Source organism: Theropithecus gelada, chromosome 3, assembly GCF_003255815.1.
Source record: "Theropithecus gelada isolate Dixy chromosome 3, Tgel_1.0, whole genome shotgun sequence".
Taxonomy (NCBI): Eukaryota; Metazoa; Chordata; class Mammalia; order Primates; family Cercopithecidae; genus Theropithecus; species Theropithecus gelada.
The window spans coordinates 136138396-136159452 of NC_037670.1; the positions used below are offsets into that span (position 1 = coordinate 136138396).

At 39.7% G+C, this 21057-nt stretch overlaps 1 protein-coding gene across 3 annotated transcripts in view; it reads right to left on the reverse strand.

Annotated features, from left to right (window-relative positions):
* Window positions 1-21057, reverse strand: part of DOCK4 (dedicator of cytokinesis 4) — a 475181-nt gene that overhangs the window by 58335 nt on the left and 395789 nt on the right. For 2 of the 3 annotated variants that reach the window (XM_025379882.1, XM_025379883.1), the window contains 4 exons: window positions 6855-7003; window positions 5059-5144; window positions 490-516; window positions 250-345 (listed from right to left, as the gene is read on the reverse strand). In XM_025379882.1, the coding sequence (XP_025235667.1) occupies window positions 250-345; window positions 490-516; window positions 5059-5144; window positions 6855-7003 (358 nt within the window). The remainder of the gene's footprint in view (window positions 1-249; window positions 346-489; window positions 517-5058; window positions 5145-6854; window positions 7004-21057) is intronic. The other variant, XM_025379884.1, reaches the window with a different exon arrangement.

A 21057-nucleotide genomic window follows, 5' to 3' on the forward strand; every position in this document is an offset into this window, starting at 1 on the left:
CCTCTCAATTCACCAAGACTTTGAAAGAACTATCAAAAAACAAAACAAAGCAACAAAAAAGAAGCAAAAGCTCAAATTAACGGCTCTGAACCAGCTGGTTAGAAGTTCATTATCTTAGTACACCAGGTTCCATGGTCTGATAATCAATTGAGTGATTCACAAGAGTGGAACGTTGACTGTATTCTATTTGATTTTCTAACTGGAGTTTAGCATGAACTGGAGTTCAGAAAAACATGCGACTTGGCTTACCTGTAATCTAACAACCTCTCCATTAGACGAGTTACAGTAGCAATTAATGAAACGCCACTTTCCCGCCATGTTTCCCGCTCAATTTTCTTTAGTAGACTGGAAAAGAAAGAACCCGGGGCATTTTCAACATTTATTTTTATCAGTCACCATGACAACCACTTTACTTTCATCAGTACCTTAAATGCCTTAGCAACCACTGCAACATCTCACAAGTAGCATAATTTGCAAACAATGTCTTACCTAGGATAGGGACCAAATAGTGGAATTCTAATCCAGGAAGCATTGACAAAGCAAATTGATTTTCAGATTATCCAAGTCATAAAATACAAACACATGCATATAATCATATTTTCAAAATACACAAGCATCTCACAGCTCAAAGACATTTTTTCCTAGCTTCCCCTCTTACACTAACAGAGGCTTGCGTCTTACCACATCAAATAACACTGCAAAAAGCAAAAACAGGAGTGCCTCCAAGTTTACTTTTAAGCAAGATCTTGCTTTATTCACATAAAAATATTTTCCTACCTCTCAGTGGAATGCATCTTCATCCAAGCAATTTTACTGCAATGCAACTGCTACAGGAAAATCCTTGTACAGACGGTATGACGTTTTGCGTTTTTTCCTTTCACTTAACATTTGCCCACTCAATACATATTGTACTATCTGTGCACTCACTCAACAGTTTCATTCATTTTGTCACTGATCACAGAGGATTTTCTGTGTGGTTGTTAGAGCAGACTGATGACAAGTACCGAACCACATCTCTCCTCCTACATTTCCCCTAATCCTAAGCACCTTGGAGCAGAGGTACTATGTAAACACAAAATAATAACAATCATGATAATTAGAATCTGTGTTACTTTCACTCCCACTTCTCAGCAAATTAACACAGTATTTGGCAAAGGCTTTATGATTGAACTTTCCCCAAAAGATAAAAGTAAGAACATAAGCATGGCAATATGTGGATACTTCCCTACCCCTCGAAATTTAATGATCGTCATTTCTGTCTAGAATCTTATTTGTCTTTCATCTTAATTTCAGGAATAAGAGAGAAAACATTTCTTACAAGTACAATCTAAGCATATCATATATGTACTTAGTTCAAAAATAAACATTCAAGAAGAAAGCTGTTTTGTCAAAGCTTTCTCTTGTCTGTGGCTATGTTCTCTTCCAAGTTTTCTCTCCATCATCCCCCATCTCTTTCTCTTGCTATTGGCATTCTAGTGCCCAGCCTTCTGTCTTGTCTCCTCCTCTGTTTCCTATGCATCTCTCATCCTGTTTTTCTGGTTTATTCTAAACTGTTTCTTAGGTTAAGGGTGGAGACTGTATATGGAAGGCATGGAATCTGCCCTGACCAGTCCTGCAGGGGAAGGTCCCCTAGTTTGTTTAAAATGTGCTTTCTTTTAAAAACTCTGGGCAGCACCTGTTTCAGGCTTAAAGTGCAAATTGTATTGAACTCAAATGAAAATCTGCCTGCCAAAATGCAATGCGGAATGATGTAGAAATTTCCCCGTGACAGCCTACACCTCATACTTTAGAGGCTGAAAAACAAAGAACTCAGGTTAGGTAATAATTCTAAAAATACATGGAGACTTCTTTTATGGGCATAAGTTTCATTAATTTGCACAGACTTCTGATGCAGTAAGAACTACACAATTGTCTTGTAAGAAGAGGCAAAGTTATGCACAGCCTGTTTCCTTGACTAACTCAAGACCAAATGCTAGGACTGAGTCTAAAACCCAGATCATCTGTGTGCTCAGTCAGCCTTGTTCCTTCTCTCGGGAAGCTTGCCATTTCTGTTTTCCTGATACAAACTGAGAAAGAGAGGCTATCAGCAAAAAGACAAGAGTCTTTCTAGGTAACCTGGGTGAGAGTGGCTATTTTCATTTGCTCTATGATAACGCCCACGTGCCCACATTGAGCATATAGGGAGCCCTAATAACAGTGAGAGGGGGTTTCTCATTGCTAATTGATAAGGCTTCTTTCTTCTGTGCAATAGAAATTCCTAACACTGGGAAGCAAGATAATGGCCCTGCAGGGATGACACTGCTCACCAGGTTTTCACTCTATGAAAGAAATTTGTGTGTGTGTTGGGGATTTGACCCTCAATCTCCCTCTCTTGGTATCATAACGGGGTTATGTAGAAGTCATCACTCTAATACATAACAACTGTGTCTGTACATGCTCTTTTTAATCCAAAGAGAAGAGTTAAAGATGTAAGGTACGGTGTCACATAGTGAATTCTCTGTCTCCAAATGGTAATTAAATGTGTGATCACTAAAAATCTTTGAAATAATGTGGAGTCTTACTGAATTGTTTAGAACTACATAGGAGAAGGCAGAGTGAAAGACTAAGAAAGACCTGAGATGAACGTTACTTCTTCTGGAAAGTCCCTTTGGAACCCCCAAGACTGTAGGTAGACCTACTGTGTGCTCCTACAGCACAGTCACTGCTACATGCCCAGCCCTGGGGAGTGCCCAGTAAATACAGTGGAATGAGCGAATCAAGTGGAGCCAGGGGAAGCAGAATTTAGTTGTGATACTCTCTTCTGGATATTGCATGTCGGTGTCTATAATCTAGAATTTCAGTGTTATCAAAATGAATATATCTTTTTGAAACTTATTTCAAAAAGATGTAGTATGCATTAATGAAGATAATGTTTGAGCTTAGGGAAAGACGAGTTGAGTTCTTAGGAAGGAAGGTACTAGACAAATTTAAAGTTTTACTCCAAGCGGGCCATCTTGGCAAGCACTACAATTTAGAAAGCAGTGAACTACTTACAGCTTTTCAGCTTCAGAACAAATTTTAAGAAGTTTTAGACATGAATTACACAGAACAAATGAGAATTTGTACCATATAACGGCATGTGTTCTTAATTCATATCGTGTGCAGTGACTCATTGTGATTATACTAATTCATTGTGATTTCTGTTGCCAAAAAAGCAATTTATTGTTTCCTGAAATAAAGTAATATTTGCACCTTCTTTCTTGTGCTCAGGTAGTAATGACACTTAAGTATCACTTTAGATTTGATTTATTCCCAATATGCTGATCATAAAAGCATGAAAGGAAATTATTTATAATAGCATTTCTAGTAATATCCTAAAAATCAACAAAAGTATAAAAATCTCTATTGAATGAATCAGACACCTTAAAATAGTCCTAATTATAGAGGCTTAATATTTTAATTATTGGTTTGATTCTAACATCGAGGTACATCTTCTATTTCAAAGTCATATTTATACACAAGCAATTGAAATTGCATACTATCAAGCCTTTATTAAAGTAGATAAGAGGCACTAAAGAACTATGTGAGTATTTATTAATCTTGTGAATTTGTTATAAATAATTAATCACAAATCTCAAGAGATTCATTTCACTGAGTGCTTTCTCATTTTGGTTCTTTGTTCAAACCAAGGACTAGTAACTGAAATGAGAGCAGTTTTCAAAGCAATTTATTATACTGCATGAGATTTTAATCAGAATTCTTGCTAAACTCCAAGCTGTCATAAAAGACTGAAGCTTTGTACACTAGAATGAATGAGGTCTTAGTGAATAATTATGAAAACTTCTGGTTTAATTACCATATCAGAAAAAAATGACATTGCTCAGAATCCAGTACAAAGAATATGTTTTATCACCCACCACCACCACAGGAAATCTCTATACCCTTCTTGGCTTTTCCTTTTAAAGTAATTTTCTTAAAAGCTTCAAGATAATTTTTAATCAGGCATGCTAAAATCTATCTAACCTATTAGTCACTAATAATATTCTTCAAGCCTATATATTAATGTTTCTACTGTTGTAAATTCATGATCATAAAATGAATTACAAAGTTTTGGACCTGGCCATCAATACTAACACACTGATACTTAGTTTTGGGTGATACTTGGGCATAAATACAAACACAAATATATTTTGTTTTAGAAAAATGTGTTACTGAATTATTTTGCACTTCTGAAAGAACTGCAAAAATTTTTCAAGCACAATAAGCAAATTCTTCTTTCAAAAAGAAATACTTAGCACATATGTTAGATTTGAAAATGACTAAGATCCATAGGAAACTGTAGAGAAAACAAGTGCCAGAAGTAAAATCCCAAAGCACTAAAACATTCTCACTGTATCTTCTGGCCATTTAAACATAACACATGAATACTTGGTACAAGCAATTCATCCTGTGGCTATGATCAGATTCTATGGGTAGGGCAACCTTAAAGCCTCTTCACAGCATTCCATTATTTCTCTATCTTCCATACAAATCCAAAATACAGAATTTACTAAAAGTGATTTGCTTCTGAGACATTCTAATAAAAGGCATTTAGGAAGCAATTAATGCTGAGTGAACAATCAGTATTAATGAATTAAATCAGGTGTTGAAGAACAAATGCAAACTAGGTTAATTTTTCAACAGCAAATCAGCATCAGTATCTGGCTTTGGAAAGAAGTGCACACAAACATTACAATCACTCCCCTTTTGCCCTCTCCCACTTATAACCCCACTTAAAATCATTATCTTGCAGCAATGGTTTTAAAATTATCAGGCATGAAAAGAGTGAGATTTGTTATGTAACATATGCAACCTGTCCTAATCAGAGATTAAAATAGGAAGACATGCCTAATCATCAATATAATAAGATCCATTCGCCAGAGTTAGGCAATTATCCTTTATTTCACACTCCACAAAGACAAAGCACTCCTGTGAGACCTAAGCTGTCTTTGCAGCTCTCAGCTACCGTGGTGCAGAGAGGCTCAGTACTGACACCAAATCCCCAGAATAGAATCAACTTCAGATAAACATATTACTCACATACTGTTGAAGAGCTCGCGGTATGTTTCGTCACCTTTGCCTTCTGACATCAGGCTATCCAGTTTGTCAATTAGCTTGGCTTCCACCTGAAACATACCCAAATATTATTCTCTTTCCTCCCCTTCACAAGTAGGATTTCTAGGCAAGTTAAAACATATTTATTTATGCCAAGGAAAAAGCCAAGGTAAATTTTGTGAAAGTGACATTATCGGCTACGGCTAATAGCAGGCATCTCTTTGGAATTCTAAGGGACTAATCCAGATAGAGTTACTTGACTTCACACTCCCGGCTGGGTAGCGTTTATTGCTGCCAAAGACATCTATCTATTTGTTGATTCAAACACAAATGCTTGCAGCCCAGTTTAAATGTTTGAATTCTTTTTTAAGAGCTATAAAAACTGGCAAGTCCTGTTTCTTTTTTCTTTTTTTTAAACATCACTATATATAAGGACATCAGGAAACTAACATATCCACATACATTAATTTAAATCTTTGATGTGTTTTACATCTATTTTCTTTCTCAAAACAGTTTGAGGTTGCAGTAGATCTTTGCTGAAGTTGAGAACTTGCCTTACCCACGTACAGATGGTAGATCCATAGCAATAGTCTAAGTCAGCAATAAGCAGCGAGAGAGAAAGGACATATTTCCTGAAAACTGTAGTCAAAACATTTATATTTTCCAGGATGTAAATCCTTTGGAACTTGAATATCAGGAATGGAAAAATATTCCTTCATCTATATCTATCTGAGGTGGAAGAGACAGAAAATGAAAAACTTCTCTATGGCTAGAGACAGTTAAAACATTTAGGGACTGGAAGGCATATTTGACTTTGTCAAAAGACTAAGTCCAATTATTTTTCCTTTAAACCAAATTTCAATCAAGAGGTAAAGACAGGGGGGAAAGAAAGTGGAGTTTTCTTTCCTAAGTACAATTTTTAAATAGTCTTTCATTCATTTATCAGCTTTCTCGTAAATAAATGTGTATACCAATACAGGCGAAACACCCATGCTTTTGGCAATAGGAGGGTTGCATGTCTGCAGTCAGATTGCTTGACCAGTTGACAACCATTCCTGAGATTTGAGGGAGGCTTCTTCTGGAGAAGCATGAGGAAGTGCCAAACCCTGTGGGCACACAGGTTTGTGCCGTGACTGTGTGAACAGACAGTAGGCCTACTATCTCCAAAATGAAGGACCTGGCAGGGCAAAAGCAGTGGATTCCTTAAGAGATCTGCTTTTGTAATAAGAATGCCTGTTTTCCCAAAATTGGAGCATAACTGTTAGAACCTATGTCAATGAGAAATGGTAAGCTCATTCCCTTGGAATTTCCTTTGTAAGAATTTCCACAGCTCTTTCCTTTAAATTAATTCTCAATGCTTCAAGCAAAGAGCAATAAAACATACTGTGAATCAAATGCTCAAAGCTAAGCGATTCGCCATATACAATGTGCAGACCACTGAGAGCTCAATGAGTTTAATCATTAACTCTCGATTCTTCTGCTCTGTGTCCAACTGGGTGCAAATAAAGTCTCTGCAAGTTCTTAAATACAGATCTGGGAAATCACAAAATTTTTCAGCTGAAAAGGAATCAAATGGTTTCAGGGCTTCACTGGAGGCTCAGGACAACACAGGATCTGAGAAGTATCCATGGCTGTGTGGCTTGGGAGTGGATAGGCCGGGCTGGAATCTAGGTCTGCTGGCCCAGCGTTCATTTCCCAACTCGGAGTTGAATCTGGAAGTTCACAGATGCTTCAGGAGAGCTGAAACTCTTCCAACTCTTCTGAGGAGCACTTCTGCCTACCTGTTTAAAGTTGCCACTCCGCCTCTGCTCCCAGTCCATCATATCATGAAAAATTGGAATCATGACATTCCGAAGATCTGGCTGGGGTATCAAGGTCACTTCTAGGAAGGGGCCAATCAGGGCAGGGATAAAATGAAGCTTGTGCTCTCCTAGAGTGAGAAAAATATTTGAGTTTCAATATATTCAATCTTAATATGATTTCAGAAATTAACATCATAAAATTTGTTTAAAACTATTGCTACAAATATATTCAATTATAGTTGTCTCCTCAAGCAAGAAAATAAAAGAAAATAATCCATGAGATACAATTACAAATTATATAAATAATCAGGAATTGGGGCCGGGCGCGGTGGCTCAAGCCTGTAATCCCAGCACTTTGGGAGGCCAAGATGGGCGGATCACGAGGTCAGGAGATCGAGACCATCCTGGCTAACCCGGTGAAACCCCATCTCTACTGAAAAATACAAAAAAAAAAAAAAAAACTAGCCGGGCGAGGTGGCGGGCGCCTGTAGTCCCAGCTACTCGGGAGGCTGAGGCAGGAGAATGGCATGAACCCGGGGAGGCGGAGCTTGCAGTGAGCTGAGATCCGGTCACTGCACTCCAGCCTGGGCGACAGAGCGAGACTCCGTCTCAGACAAAAAAAACCAATAATAATAATCAGGAATTGGTTATGTACCTTATTGTACAGGCATACATTAAAATTTTTATGTGATCATTTAAAGTAAGGCTGAAGAAAGATAACATAGGTGAAGTTTTTCAATATAATTAAGTGAAAAAGCAAAAAGCAAGTGCAATACAGTATGTATAGGAACATTTTTAATTAAAACACACATACACACACACACATACACACATACACACACACATATATATATATCTCTCTTAGTCTAGAGTATTATATCCCTAGTGTTAACCACAGAAGTTATCTCTGGATGGTGAGATTATGGGTGATTTTTGTATATGTAAAAAGGTGGTTAGGTGGTTCTCATCTGTATGATATAATTCTTCTTGAGTGTTTTTTTTTGAGATGGAGTCTTGCTCTGTCATCCAGGCTGGAGTGCAGTGATACAAACTCAGCTCACTGCTACCTCTGCCTCCCAGGTTGAAGCAAGTCTCTGGTCTCAGCCTCCTGGGTAGCTGGGATTATAGGCACACATCACCATGGACGGCTAATTTTTGTATTTTAGTACAGATGGGGTTTCACTATGTTGGCCAGGCTGGTCTCAAATTCCTGACCTCAGGTGATCTGTCCAGCTTGGCCTCCCAAAGTGCTAGGATTACAGCGTGAGCCACCACGCCTGGCCTGTTTTTTAAAAAATAGAGATGGGGTCTCACAACGTTGCCTTGAATTCCTGGGCTCAAGCCATCTACCCGCCTTGGCCTCCCAAAGTGCTGGGATAATAGGCAATGAGTCACCGGGCTGGGCCCCTTGTATTTTTTCTTAACATAATAAATACACAACTTACATAAAAATCTAAATAGTGGTCCCCCCAAAAGAATATACACATTTTGTGAAAAGACTAAAATATAACAATAGTGAACCCACAATGGTGTTTTACCAGGTGCTAAAAGGTATGGTATTAATAATTCAGAGGAAAGGAAGGTGGGGAATGTATGGACACAGATGGTTTCATGTAGCAGGTGAAAGTTAAGTCTATTATGCTGGTGAGTGTTAAGTCTATTATGCTAATCATCTTTGTTAAATCTCATAAGTTTCTAGTTCTATAATATGACTACCGCATGCTATGAAAAATACGTTCAAGAGTTAACCTTCAGCATCATGGCTGAAAGCACATGCTACTAACAGCATCCACTTAGAATTTACAAGTTGGGAGGCTGAGCAGAAAGATAGCTGACTTCATGAAGGAGGGTAATTTTCCAGTGACACTGCAGATTCACAGTGCATAGGTATACTATAAATGACTTTAGAGGGTTTTTGTTGTTGTTGTTGTTGAGACGGAGTCTCGCTCTGTCACCCAGGCTGGTGTGCAATGGCACAATCTCGGCTCACTGCAACCTCCGCCTCCCGGGCTCAAGTGATTCTCCTGCCTCAGCCTCCTGAGTAGCTAGGGTTACAGGCACGCACCACCACACCCGGCTAATTTTTGTATTTTCAGTAGAGACGGGGTTTCACCATATTGCCCAGGCTGGTCTTGAACTTCTGACCTCAGGTGATCCACCCACCTTGGCCTCCCAAAGTGCTGGGTTTACAGGCGTGAGCCACTGCACCTGGCTTAGAAGGGTTTTTTTTAAAGTAATGTGAATATGAAAGAATCTGGGGAGAAGCTAAAATGATGACTGAGATGAGAGCTGGGAAAACATGTGGATGTTTGTGAATTCACTGTTTTTTTGGATTGGAAGTGCCTTGGGAAACCTCTACCATCTTTGGAAGGTGGGCCCCCATCTCTGCACAATCACCTTATTTTCGGTGCTATGGGACATTAGCAAGAACATGACTAAGTCAATAGCAAGTTTTTCATATCTTGGCACAGAAAGTAACACTGACAATAGATGAACACATGAGGAAAGTGGGCACACAATGACTTCTGGACAATCAGTGAAATTGTTGAAACATTTCAAAGCTAAACCCATGTATTATGTTTTCCTTTAGGCTAAAATATCCAGCATCAAGAAGAGTTGTTTGATTATTTCTACCCTCAAGTATTCACTCTCTAATATATCCTCAGAGTATGAGCATTTCTATCATGATAAAACTTCCTTCCCTCTCTCGATGACACAGAAGGGTACCTGTTACTGCACATAGCTGAATATTTTAGATTTGAAGGGCCATGTTGCAATACTGCACATGCCACCAATGTGAGAGAAGAGAATTTAGAAAAACTTCCCTACAGTCTGTAAGCCAGAGAGGTCATGGTATCTTCTGTCTCTACACATCAACTTTCCTCAACAAGGCATTACAGCAGTCAAAGAAATGATTTGAATTTTTAAGTACTTAAATTGCTATAAACACAAAAAGAGACAAAGCAGTAGGGGTTACTTCTTTCTTGTACATGTTTTGATAAGGAACAAATTATTCATTTCATAGACAGTTTGGGAAGTTTGGGGAATGTCAAGATCATAAAAATGTACCTTATTCTACATTGCATGTGTTTACTGTATTTCCATTTTATCAACTCATTCAGTCATTATTCATTCAGTGACTCAAGAAATAAGAATGTCTAGTGTATGTTAAACACTGTATTAGGAGAAATACTTATAAATAGCTAAATCACAATGGGTATTTGGGCTATTGCTAAGCTACAAATCTAGTATCAAGAAAAAACAAAGGGTTGGGCACAGTGGTTCACGCCTGCAGTCCCAGAACTTTGGGAGGCCAAGGCAGAAGAACTGCTTGAGTCTAGGAGTTCAAGACCAGCCTGGGCAACATGGTGAAACCTCATCTGTACAAAAAATACAAAAAGTTAGCCAGACATGGTGTGTCACACTCAGAAGTTCAGTGTGGCAGGGGTCAGGGTTGGGTGAGGGAAGTGTTGGCAAAGAGGGTGACTTGGTTTGTAAGCTAAGCTGAGTGGAAGAGGGAGTTGGGTAGTTCAGCTGTGGGTGGTAGTGGCCGATTAGAGCTTTATTTTGTATGAAAATAACTGGGAGAGTGTGGAAGATGGGCTGTAGTAGGGAGACAGATGCTGGAGGGCCAAGTAGGTTATCCAAGTAAATATGACAAAGATTGGTTCAAAAGCAGCAGCCATGGTAATACAGAAAAGGGGCAAGAGTATGAGTGAGAGTAAACACTGCTAAATGATATCAAATTTACAGAAGCGAAGTCAACTTAAGACGGGAGGCAAGATCACGACTTCAGTTTGGGGCGTGTTTGAGGTACTTCTAACACTGAATACTCTAGCAGCTGTCAAAGAGCCTGGTCTGGGGCTCAGGACAGAGGCCTGGGCTGGAGATGTACTATTTCAGAACTCTCAGTGATAAACAGGGTGAATGAAATCACATGGGGGAAACCTATGGCAAAATATAAAAGGAACACTTTGGAACACGACAGCCTGGGCACACATGTGCTGGGACAAGAGAGGAGCCGACTGAAGAGACATGGTGTGGGTTAGGGAAGGGGAAGTGGGAAAGAGGCAATGGGAAATGATAGAGAAGAGAAGGCTTTCAGAAGCAAAGAGGGGCAAAGTTGTCAAATGCAGTGACTCCTTAATAACATCTGGTACTTGTAAGCACTCCCTATGGCAGGCACTGCTCTGGGTGCTTTACATGTGTAATTTCATTTGCTCCCTACAACAACTCCAGTTGGTAGGAACTATCAACCTCCCACTTACAGAGAAGGCAGCTAAAATCCTGGGAAGTTAGGCAACTTGCCCAAAGTCACCCAGCTAGCTGGCTCTACAATGAATTCTTAATCACTATCCTAGGGCTGGGACTCACTACAGGCCTTTAGATGTGTCAGAAGAGTAATGCAAGTGAAAACCTGATTACAATGAATTACAAAGTAAAAAGAGAGAGAGACAAGGTAAACTGGCAAGGATTGCCAATTTCTCCTCTTAAAGTTGTCTGAGAGTAAATGCAAGAAAGCTAATTAGGAACTTGAGGCGTGGAAATGAAGAGGGATTTTTTTGTCTTTCTAATGGGAGAGTGCAATCACATGTGTCATTTGTCCCACATTAATCCATCATTCCATGTGGTTGGGATGGGGTTGGGGAGTCCTCACTCTACTGCCCCAGCCTCAAGAGTAGGCATATAACCTGGGCCTTGCCAAAAAGCTAGCTTCAGCTGGGTTCAGTGGCACTCCTGGTAGTTACTCAGAGGCTAAGGCAGGAGGATCATGGAAGCCCAGAATGAAGTACAGCTGAGAAACATAAGGACTTCTTTAAACAAACAAACAAAACCCAGCTTCATCCCTGGCCCCAGGGACTGGTTCATGATAGGCACATCACCCAGCAGGAACAATCTGTGGTTCTGTGCGACATTCTAAAAGGAACTTGGAAAAGAGGAAATAGGCTGGAAGCTGATGGAAGCCATTTTCCCACGGAGTGGAGAAAGCCTGAGAGTACACAGAGGTTAAAGCCCACACACAGAACAAAGGAGAGCTGGGAAACAGCCAGCTCTGATGTGTGTCCTCTTGAAAATTGTCATGCCTGAAGCCAGATCCACCTATGGGCTTCCTAGCTCCCAGAGACAATGTATTTCTTTAACATGAATTTGGTGTTTTGATCTTTGACTTTGTCACATGTAATCAGCGGAGCTCTGCTATACTAGTTAGAATGCAAGCACCAGTACCCTCTATCAAAGGCCCTTTGAACAGGGTCCTGCCTACCCTCTGCAGACCAATATGGTGATAAGGAGGAGATGGGAAGCTCTGTGCTAAGACCTTCATAAGCCTGAATTTCCTTGGAATTTCCATCCTCCTGGAAAAGGTACCCTTGACAGAGGCCACTGGTCTGAACAACCTTCTATCTTGAAAATACCTAGACGGCTATGCATCAACTTCTCAACCACAGTCTGTGATGCTGTCCCAAGGCCGTCTCAGATATCTGCCTCCACTAGGAACTGGATATCCTTGCCTTTAGCCTGTATCCTGAGTGCCCTAGGGGACCAAGGTCCTCATGATCTCCACTGGCAAGATGCTCACCCCCCCTTTAGCTGCACCCTGGGGCATCTGGGATGTCCCCCATTCTTGGGAATGGGTCCTCCCCAGAGACCTTACACCATCAGAGAGTGCCTCTCTATCACAGGAGGCAGGCTGATTTTACCTTGGGTTGAGTGTCAGTGTGAGTTAAAGTGATCAAAGTGCTTTGGGCATCTAGCCAGAAATACAGCTCCAAACACAATCCTCAGACCTGTGCCCATTTGAAAGTCCCTTTATATCACCAAAGTCATGTAGTTCTTTCCTCTCTCTCAAGGTTTCAACAAACGTAACTTAATTGTTTCTCACTAATGCATGACACATTGCTAGTTCTTTGCAGTACACTGAAGCTTTGCAACTTTTCCTTTTTACATTTTTCTACTGCTACTTCTGTGAACGGGAAAGTTCTTCCTTCAGCAGTTGGGAGTAAGATATCTTCTGTAGCCAAATGTTAGTCTCAATATTTTCCCATCAGCAAAAAGATGGCCATTTGGTTTCTACGTTCTTTTAAGGCACCTATAGTGTTTTCTATTAAAACGGTACTTAATTAGTGGGGGATTTTAAGTTCGTAAGTTAACTGGAACCATTTTTTTTAAAGGTAAGTGCTTTAGCATGGGCCACAATAGCAGGCAATCTAGCACATTTCCTCTGTTAAAGAAGCCTTGCCCAAAGGCAACACAGTCTCTCCAAGATCCATTTTTTAGAAGGCCAGCCAAATCACAAATATAGGAAGTCAAAGGGGAATCACACAAGGTGGACGAGCTAAGGTTGCGTGGGTAAGCGTGGTTAGTCCCATCCGTCACTTAGTTCATCCAGTTCCATGACTTGTAGGACCATGCCTTCAACCATGGGCGACAGATTTAACATGGTGCCAAGATCCAAAAACCAGAAAGGGAAAACAGTCGGAGAATTCTCCCTGTCTTCTCCTCCACCCTGGGTCATACGGAAAGGAAGATGACTAAAAAAATGCTTTTATTCTCACTTCTTTTTCTAAATGGGTAATAAATTATCTTCAGCTTACACCCCTCTGAAGTGCACTCTAAAACACCAGAACTTCCTTAATCTTAGAACTTTAAAGAGAAAAGCAACTCATTTTCTTTTGCACAAGGACATGGCATTTTTACCAAACCTTTGCAACCCAGCTCTTTTAGCAATCTTATCAGGTAGGGCCAGGGAAAAAGTTCCCCAAAATTAAAAAAGCAAATTCCAGGGGAACCATCTAAAAATCCCCCTTATTTGGGGCCCCTTTAAGTTCCCTTCTTATTACAGAGCCTTAGGCAAATAAAGGAAAACTTAGGCTGATTTTCCAAAGACCCTAATAGGTATACAGAAGTTTTCCAAAATTTAACTCAAGTATTTCACCTCACAAGGAAGGATGTTATACTGCTCCTAAACCGGAACCTAACGGTAGCTAAAAAGCAAGCAGCTCGATTTCAGAGGTGAGCAATATATTTCCCATAATACCACAAAAGGGAAGAAAACAAACAAGGAAAGCAAAAAAAATTGTAGAAACACCATTCCCAATTGGGAGGGAAGCAGTTCCAGTAAACACTTCTGATTGAAATCCCAACAACTCAGGAAATAAATGAAAAAAAGAAAGTACTTTTTAATATGCATTTTAGAAGGCCTGTGGAAAACCAGGGCCAAACCTCTTAATTACTCTAAACTGTCTATAATAGACCACAAGACAGGTAAGAATCCTGTAGCCGTTATGAAAAGGCTGAGAAAGGCACTAATAGAATACAACTTCTTAACCCCAATTCAGTCAAGGGATGGCTTGTTCTAAAAAACAAGTTTATTACACAGGCAGCTGCCAATATTAAAAGGAAACTACAAAAGCAAGCTATGGGACCAAACAGCACCTTAGAAAGCCTCCTAACAGTGGCTAATTTGGTCTTTTATAATAGGGACCAGAAGGAGGCCCAGAGGAAAAAGAAAAAGCTCAGGAGAAGGACAAAGGCTCTAGCAGCAGCTTTGCAGGCTTGCAAAGTCCAGGATCCCCGAAGTGCATCTGCTAGCTGCTATTAGTGTGGCAGGCCAGGGCATTTTAAAAAGGAATGCCCAGGTAGCAAGAAAAAGCCACCTCAACCCTGTCCAGCCTGTGGCGGAGACCACTGGAGACAGAACTGCCCCCAGAGGTGGAGGTCACTGGGTTCAGGACCAGTCTCACAGATGGTCCAGCAGGACTGATGGATCCTAGGGCTCAAGCCCTGGCTCCAGCGGCTCAAACTGCCATTATAGCATGAGAGCTCTGAGTAATTCTGAAAATTAAAGCAAGGAAAGTAAACCTCCTTCTAAACATTAAAGCCGGCCGGGCGCGGTGGCTCAAGCCTGTAATCCCAGCACTTTGGGAGGCCGAGACGGGCGGATCATGTGGTCAGGAGATCGAGACCATCCTGGCTAACACGGTGAAACCCCGTCTCTACTAAAAAATACAAAAACTTAGCCGGGCGAGGTGGCGGGCGCCTGTAGTCCCAGCTACTCGGGAGGCTGAGGCAGGAGAATGGCGTAAACCCGGGAGGCGGAGCTTGCAGTGAGCTGAGATCCGGCCACTACACTCCAGCCTGGGCGGCAGAGCGAGACTCCGTCTCAAAAAAAAAAAAAAAAAAAAAAAAAAAAAAAAAAAAAAACATTAAAGCCAGTCTCTTTCTTTTCTCCTCTCTGAACCAGGCCTCCCCTCTTCCCATAGCAAGACCATAAGGGGTATCTCAGGAAAAACTCTAATCCAATATTTTTCTCAATCTTAGTTGCAGTTAGGAGGACCTATTACACACACATGCTTCCAAGCCATTGTCATAATAGCTCTACTAGTCAAAAAAGCCTCCAAGTTAACCCTAGAAAATTATTTAACTGTTTATACCCCACATAATGTGGCAGAATTACTGTCCTCTAGGGAAAACTCTTAGCTAACAGCCAGTAAAACAAGAAATACATAAGGCAGGATAAGCAGTAGTCACTCTAAATAATGTCTCTCCCCAGGCACAGTGCTCAATTCACTAAGCTGATAGTTCTTACAAGAGCACTTGAATTAAGCAAAGGAAAGGTAGCTAACATTTATACTAACTCCAAGTATGCTTTCCTAATTTTCCATGCTCATGTTGCCATTTGAAAGGAAAGATATCCTCTTACCACTAATGACTCTCCTATAAAATATCACCAGAAAATCAATAGGTTATTATCCTCAGTTTTTCTTCCACAAGAAATAGCAAGAATGCATTGTAGGGGACATCAAAAAGAAACAAGTGAAGTAGCCAAAGGAAATAAATTGACTAATCAGGTAGCTAGGTCAAAGGCAAGGAAGCCTCAAGGCATCAACATGCTTCAAACCTCTTCTAATCTAGGAAGGCTCCATAAAAGAAATTAAACTTCAGTATTCCTTATAGAAATAAAATAGGCCACTTCTCAAGGGCATACTTTCCAGCCCTCAGAATTGCTATGGTCAAATAATGGCAAACTCCATTTGCCAGCCTCCAGCCAATGGAAAGTTCTTAAAATCCTTCACCAAGCTTTTCACTTGGGAAAGGATAAAACTTATTAATGTGCTCAGATATTGTTTTCAGGCAGAAAACCTCTAAATTGGTTAAGCATGTAACCTCTCTATTACTTCCAACAAAAATTGACACAACTAGCAGAAGCCCAACCCCAGAAAATAGAGCCATCTTTATTCAACCCAGGACATTTAGTATTAGCAAAAACTCTCATCTCTCTTTCCTTCCATAAGCCAAGCTGGAAAGGGCCCTACGCTGTTCTTCTTTCAATCCCTTTGGCAATAAAAGTTACAGAAATCAACTTCTGGATACATCACACTCAAGTCAAAGCCTAAAAAGCTAAGGGAGCAACCCCTGACAGCCCAGAGGAACGTCCTAAATATCAGTGTGAAGAAATAGAAAATCTTAAGCTAAAACTCATAAAAAAAATAAGTAACTACGTAAGGGCTATTCATCTTAATCCCACTCCCACCTAACCTTTCCTCTCAAAGTTCACCACCAAATATTAAAACTTCTTTTTAACTCATATTTGCAAACAAATTTTAATTACACATGGGATTGCATTTGTAACTTTATAAATCTACGAAGGAGATTATATCTTGGCAAGTAAAGAAATAATTTTAAATGGAAATTATTTACTATGCCACTCTTGTGGGAACTGTTATCATCCTACTACTATTTGCACTAAAACTATACACTGTGTCACCCACAATGTGGAATTCTGGTTGAAAAATTCTAATTGCTGTAATATTTTGCCTGATTATCATCCTTATAACAGGATTAATAATTGCAGGAAAGATTTACTCAAGGTTGTTTTGCTTATAGCAAAAGTAATAGTTAGGAATAAAAAGTAAGTATAAAAGTTTTACTATCACTAAGTTTAATAGGCCTTTTAACTAAAGGTTGCTAATACAATACACTTCAAGCTAGGAAAAGAAGGTTATTAAAAAAAGATTTTATGCAAGGAAAGATTTTTATGGTAAATACAGTCCTAAAAAAAAATACAACTGGTTATTTGAAGGAAGGATGTTTAGAACAAGTCAGAAAGTTTAAGTATGTTGTAGAGTTTGTGGAAGTTATTAAAAAATTAATAAAGAAAAGAAATTGTCAAATTAATGCTAAAATTATTTTAGCCACCCAATAACATATCTCTCCCAATCATATTGCAAGATACAAAAATAGCCTAAGCCTAAAATTACTCTCTAACGGCAAGTCAAGGGGGAAATACATGCTTTTCCTCAAGAAAAATGTTCCTTTTATATTAATGTTTCTGGTAATGTACAGCACATCTAGTAAAGGCAAAACGGTATTGCAATCCATTGGTGTAACAAACAGGTGTCAAATTCTACTGTCAGTTATGGTCTATAGGACCCCCACTAATGGTGGTAATCTTAATGCTCATATTCTAACCCTGTATTTTAAATCTTCTTTTACAATTTATCTTTTTTTGCCTAAAGGTAACCAAACTCCAAACAGTGCTGCAAACAAAGCCAAACATAGACACGCTATTCTTCCAAAAACCCTTAAATCAACCTCAGGAGAAGGCCCAACTCCTGTTCCCCCACACGGCACCCCTTTTCAACAGGAAGTAGCCAGAAAGAATCGTCATCCAACATCCCCTAATAGCAGTTAGGTTTACTTCTCTTTAAAGGGGGAATAACACAGGAGTTATTAAGAAATAACTTTTAGGCAGATAGCAGGGGTAAAGGTTCTCAGTGAAAATTTTCCTGCAATAGAAAGCAACTGCCCGAAACATTTCTTCTCTAACAGAAAAGGCAGCTAAAGAGCCAGGCTGGCAAACTCCAATATGCGAATACCAGCGATCAAAAACTAGGTCCATCTGACACGGCCAATATGGCGATTCCTGCTTTCTCCTTGTCACCACCTGTGCCAAGTGTCATGGCCACCTCCGGATAACACCACGTGTTCAGAACATCATGGTGACCCACATTTGCATATTAAAGGACTAAGGTGGGAGGGCCAGGTTTTTTTCGGGCTATGTAAATGACACACCTGGTCAAACCAATCCCCTGGGCCCATGCAAATCAAACATCACCTCTTCCAGCCTCTGATATAACTGACCATTTTTCCGCTGCTCACACAGTCTTTGTTTCAAGCCCCCACACCTCTGTCTCTGTACAAGGGAGCTGTTTTCTTCTTTTTTGCCTATTAAACTTTTCGCTCCTTAAAACCACTCCACGTGTGTGTGTGTCCTTTTATCTAAATCAGTGCAAGACCAAAAACCCTGGTGTTCTTCCATTCATCAGAGCCGTATCATCACTATCTCTAAATTACTTATTCATATCCATTACGTGTGAGGAAGAAACGTGGCTCATAACTCCTTTTGCATTCCTACCTTTATTTTTGACCTAGATATTCCTTTGTCTTTCCCAAAGGACTGCTTAGCTTTCATCAGAGCAGGAACACCTCAAAAGAAACTTTTTTATTAATCTAATTGTATGTTTACTGCCCAATAGAATCCTTTTTTTTTTTTTTTGAGACAGAGTCTTGCTCTTTTGCCCAGGCTGGAGTGTAGTGGCGTGATCTCAGCTCACTGCAAGCTCCGCCTCCTGGGTTCATGCCATTCTCCTGCCTCAGCTTCCTGAGTAGCTGGGACTACAGGCGCCCGCCACCACACCTGGCTAATTTTTTTTTTTTTTTTTTTTTGTATTTTTAGTAGAGATGGGGTTTCACCATGTTAGCCAAGATGGTCTTGATCTCCTGACCTTGTGATCTGCCCGCCTTGGCCTCCCAAAGTGCTGGGATTACAGACATGCGCCACCGTGCCCAGCCAGAATAAATACTTTCAAGACTGACAAACTCACTGAAATATAAATTCATAGCTCTCCCTATATTTTCCTCATTCTATCAACATACACAATTCCAGCCAGTAACTAGCAGCTAGCATTTGCAATTCCTTCCCTCAGTTATTTTTGTCAGGGTAGAAAACCCATGCAACCTGAACTCAATCACTCTTATTGTCATTTTAAAAAGCCTAAACCCACTAAACAGCTTATCAAGATGTTCTGGAAATTGAGTGGGGGGAAAGAAAAAAGGGGGAAGAGAATTTCTGTTAGGGCAAAGGCTCACAAATTCTGAGATTAACAGGTCTTGCATTTGTTCCACAACCCTGCTCCAGGAGATGGCTGCTGGGGCTCAAAGCCCGGTCACAGAGGCTGCACCCCAGCAGAGCCCCAGCTATGCTCTCTCTGCTCCCTTGACTCTGTCTAATAAACCTTTGCACAGCTTTTGGGTGTGTGTGAAAAAAGAAGGATGGAAGAGAGAGGGAATACAAAATGAAACTGAATTTCCTGCCAGCCCAAATAGTTCTCCCATGCCTGAGTTGGTGGATGAGATTCAGAGCTTCTATGTTACTATCTTGGTCTTTAGTCTTTCCGGAGCCTGGCATCCCTTGGCCTCTCTAATGAAGACCATATTAGCATGCACTTGCTTGAGTACTTTTGAATCTCATCAAAAAAATCTCTTCCACTTATGATATTTTACAAACAAATCTTCTTCTTTAAATTTTTTTAATATGAAAAATTTCAAATGCACACAAAATCACAGAAAATAGTAAAAAAAAAAAAAATTAAAAAAAAAAATAAAACGCCATACGTCCATCACCTAGCTTCAATAATTATCAAGACTCTTGTCCTTCCCATTTTACCTAATACCTCAACTATTTCTTTTTCTAGAGTACTTTAAAGCAGGCCTGAGACATTGTATCAGTCTACTTGTACACACATCAGTAAGCATCTTTAACAGATAGGACATTTTACAAATATAGAATCAGAATGCCGTTATTACACCTAACAAAGACAAATAATAATTCCTTAAATTAATTTAAAACCCAGCCTATATTAAAATTTCCTCTGATGGTCTTAAAACATGTCATGTATAGCTGGTTTCTTTCAATCACAATTCAAAGTCCATATACTACATTCTGTAGCCTGATTTTTCCATTGACAGTAAGGTCAGAGAAGCCACACCTATATTTAAGTCACTGTGCAGGAATGCATGAGAATAGCTTATTTGCTGAAAACATACTTTGGGAGCACGGAATCTGTAAACCTGAACAGGCTCTCCAACCACAGAAAATTTAATTCCTGCAGAACCAGCAAAGCAATTTTGAGCTATGTACAGCAACAGCAAAATAAACTTCATTTAAATGACTTCTTTTTAAACCATAGATTTAGTATACTTTCTCTATCTCTAATTGTCGGCCACATGGTCTTATTTTGAAGTATTTAGGGCACCTGCTACTTGGGCTGTTGGAGTTTTATATTTAAGCACACAGAACAGCCTGCTAGGGAAGTATTGATTTTTTTTTCTACAGCAGTTACAAGACGCTATGTTTGCAAATGTGGAACAAAGAGCTCACTTTATATTTAGTAAGAATGTTAGTTCATCTAAAAATAGAAAGAAAAACTTAACCTTGAAGAAAGATAAAAGCCAATGCTGGAACACAGTAGTAAAGACTAACCTTTTACTCTGTTCTTGCAAGTAGGGGTAGAGATGGGTAAAGTTTTGGGGGAAAATATATGCCTTCCTCCACCATGGCTCTTGATAGAACATTTTTTAGTCCTTCAACTTAGAAAATGAAAACGCTGAGGAATACCATATTTAAGAAAAGGTGTTTACTTATCACTAGCTGGCTTTGATGCTCCAAAAATACATTATTTTACCAAAACTGCAAATGAGATACCACCTCATACCCATGAGGATGACTACTGTCAAAAAACCAGGAAATAACAAATGCTGGAGAGAAAATGGAGAAACTAGAATGTGTGTGCTCTGTTGGTGAGAATGTAAAATGTTACAGCAGCTGTGGAGAACAGTTCCTCAAAAAATTAACAATAGAATTACCATATGATCCAGCAATTCCACTTCTGGCTATATACCGAAAAGAACTGAAAGCCAGATCTCAGAGATATTTTATATGCCCACGTTCATAGCAGCACTATTCACAATAGACAAAAGGCAGAAGCAACCCAAATGTCCACTGAGGAATGAATGAATAAAGCAAATGTGGTATATGCATACAATAGAATATTATTCGGCCTTAAAAAGGAAAATTTCGATACATTACAACATGAATGAATCTTGAGGACAATCTGTTAAG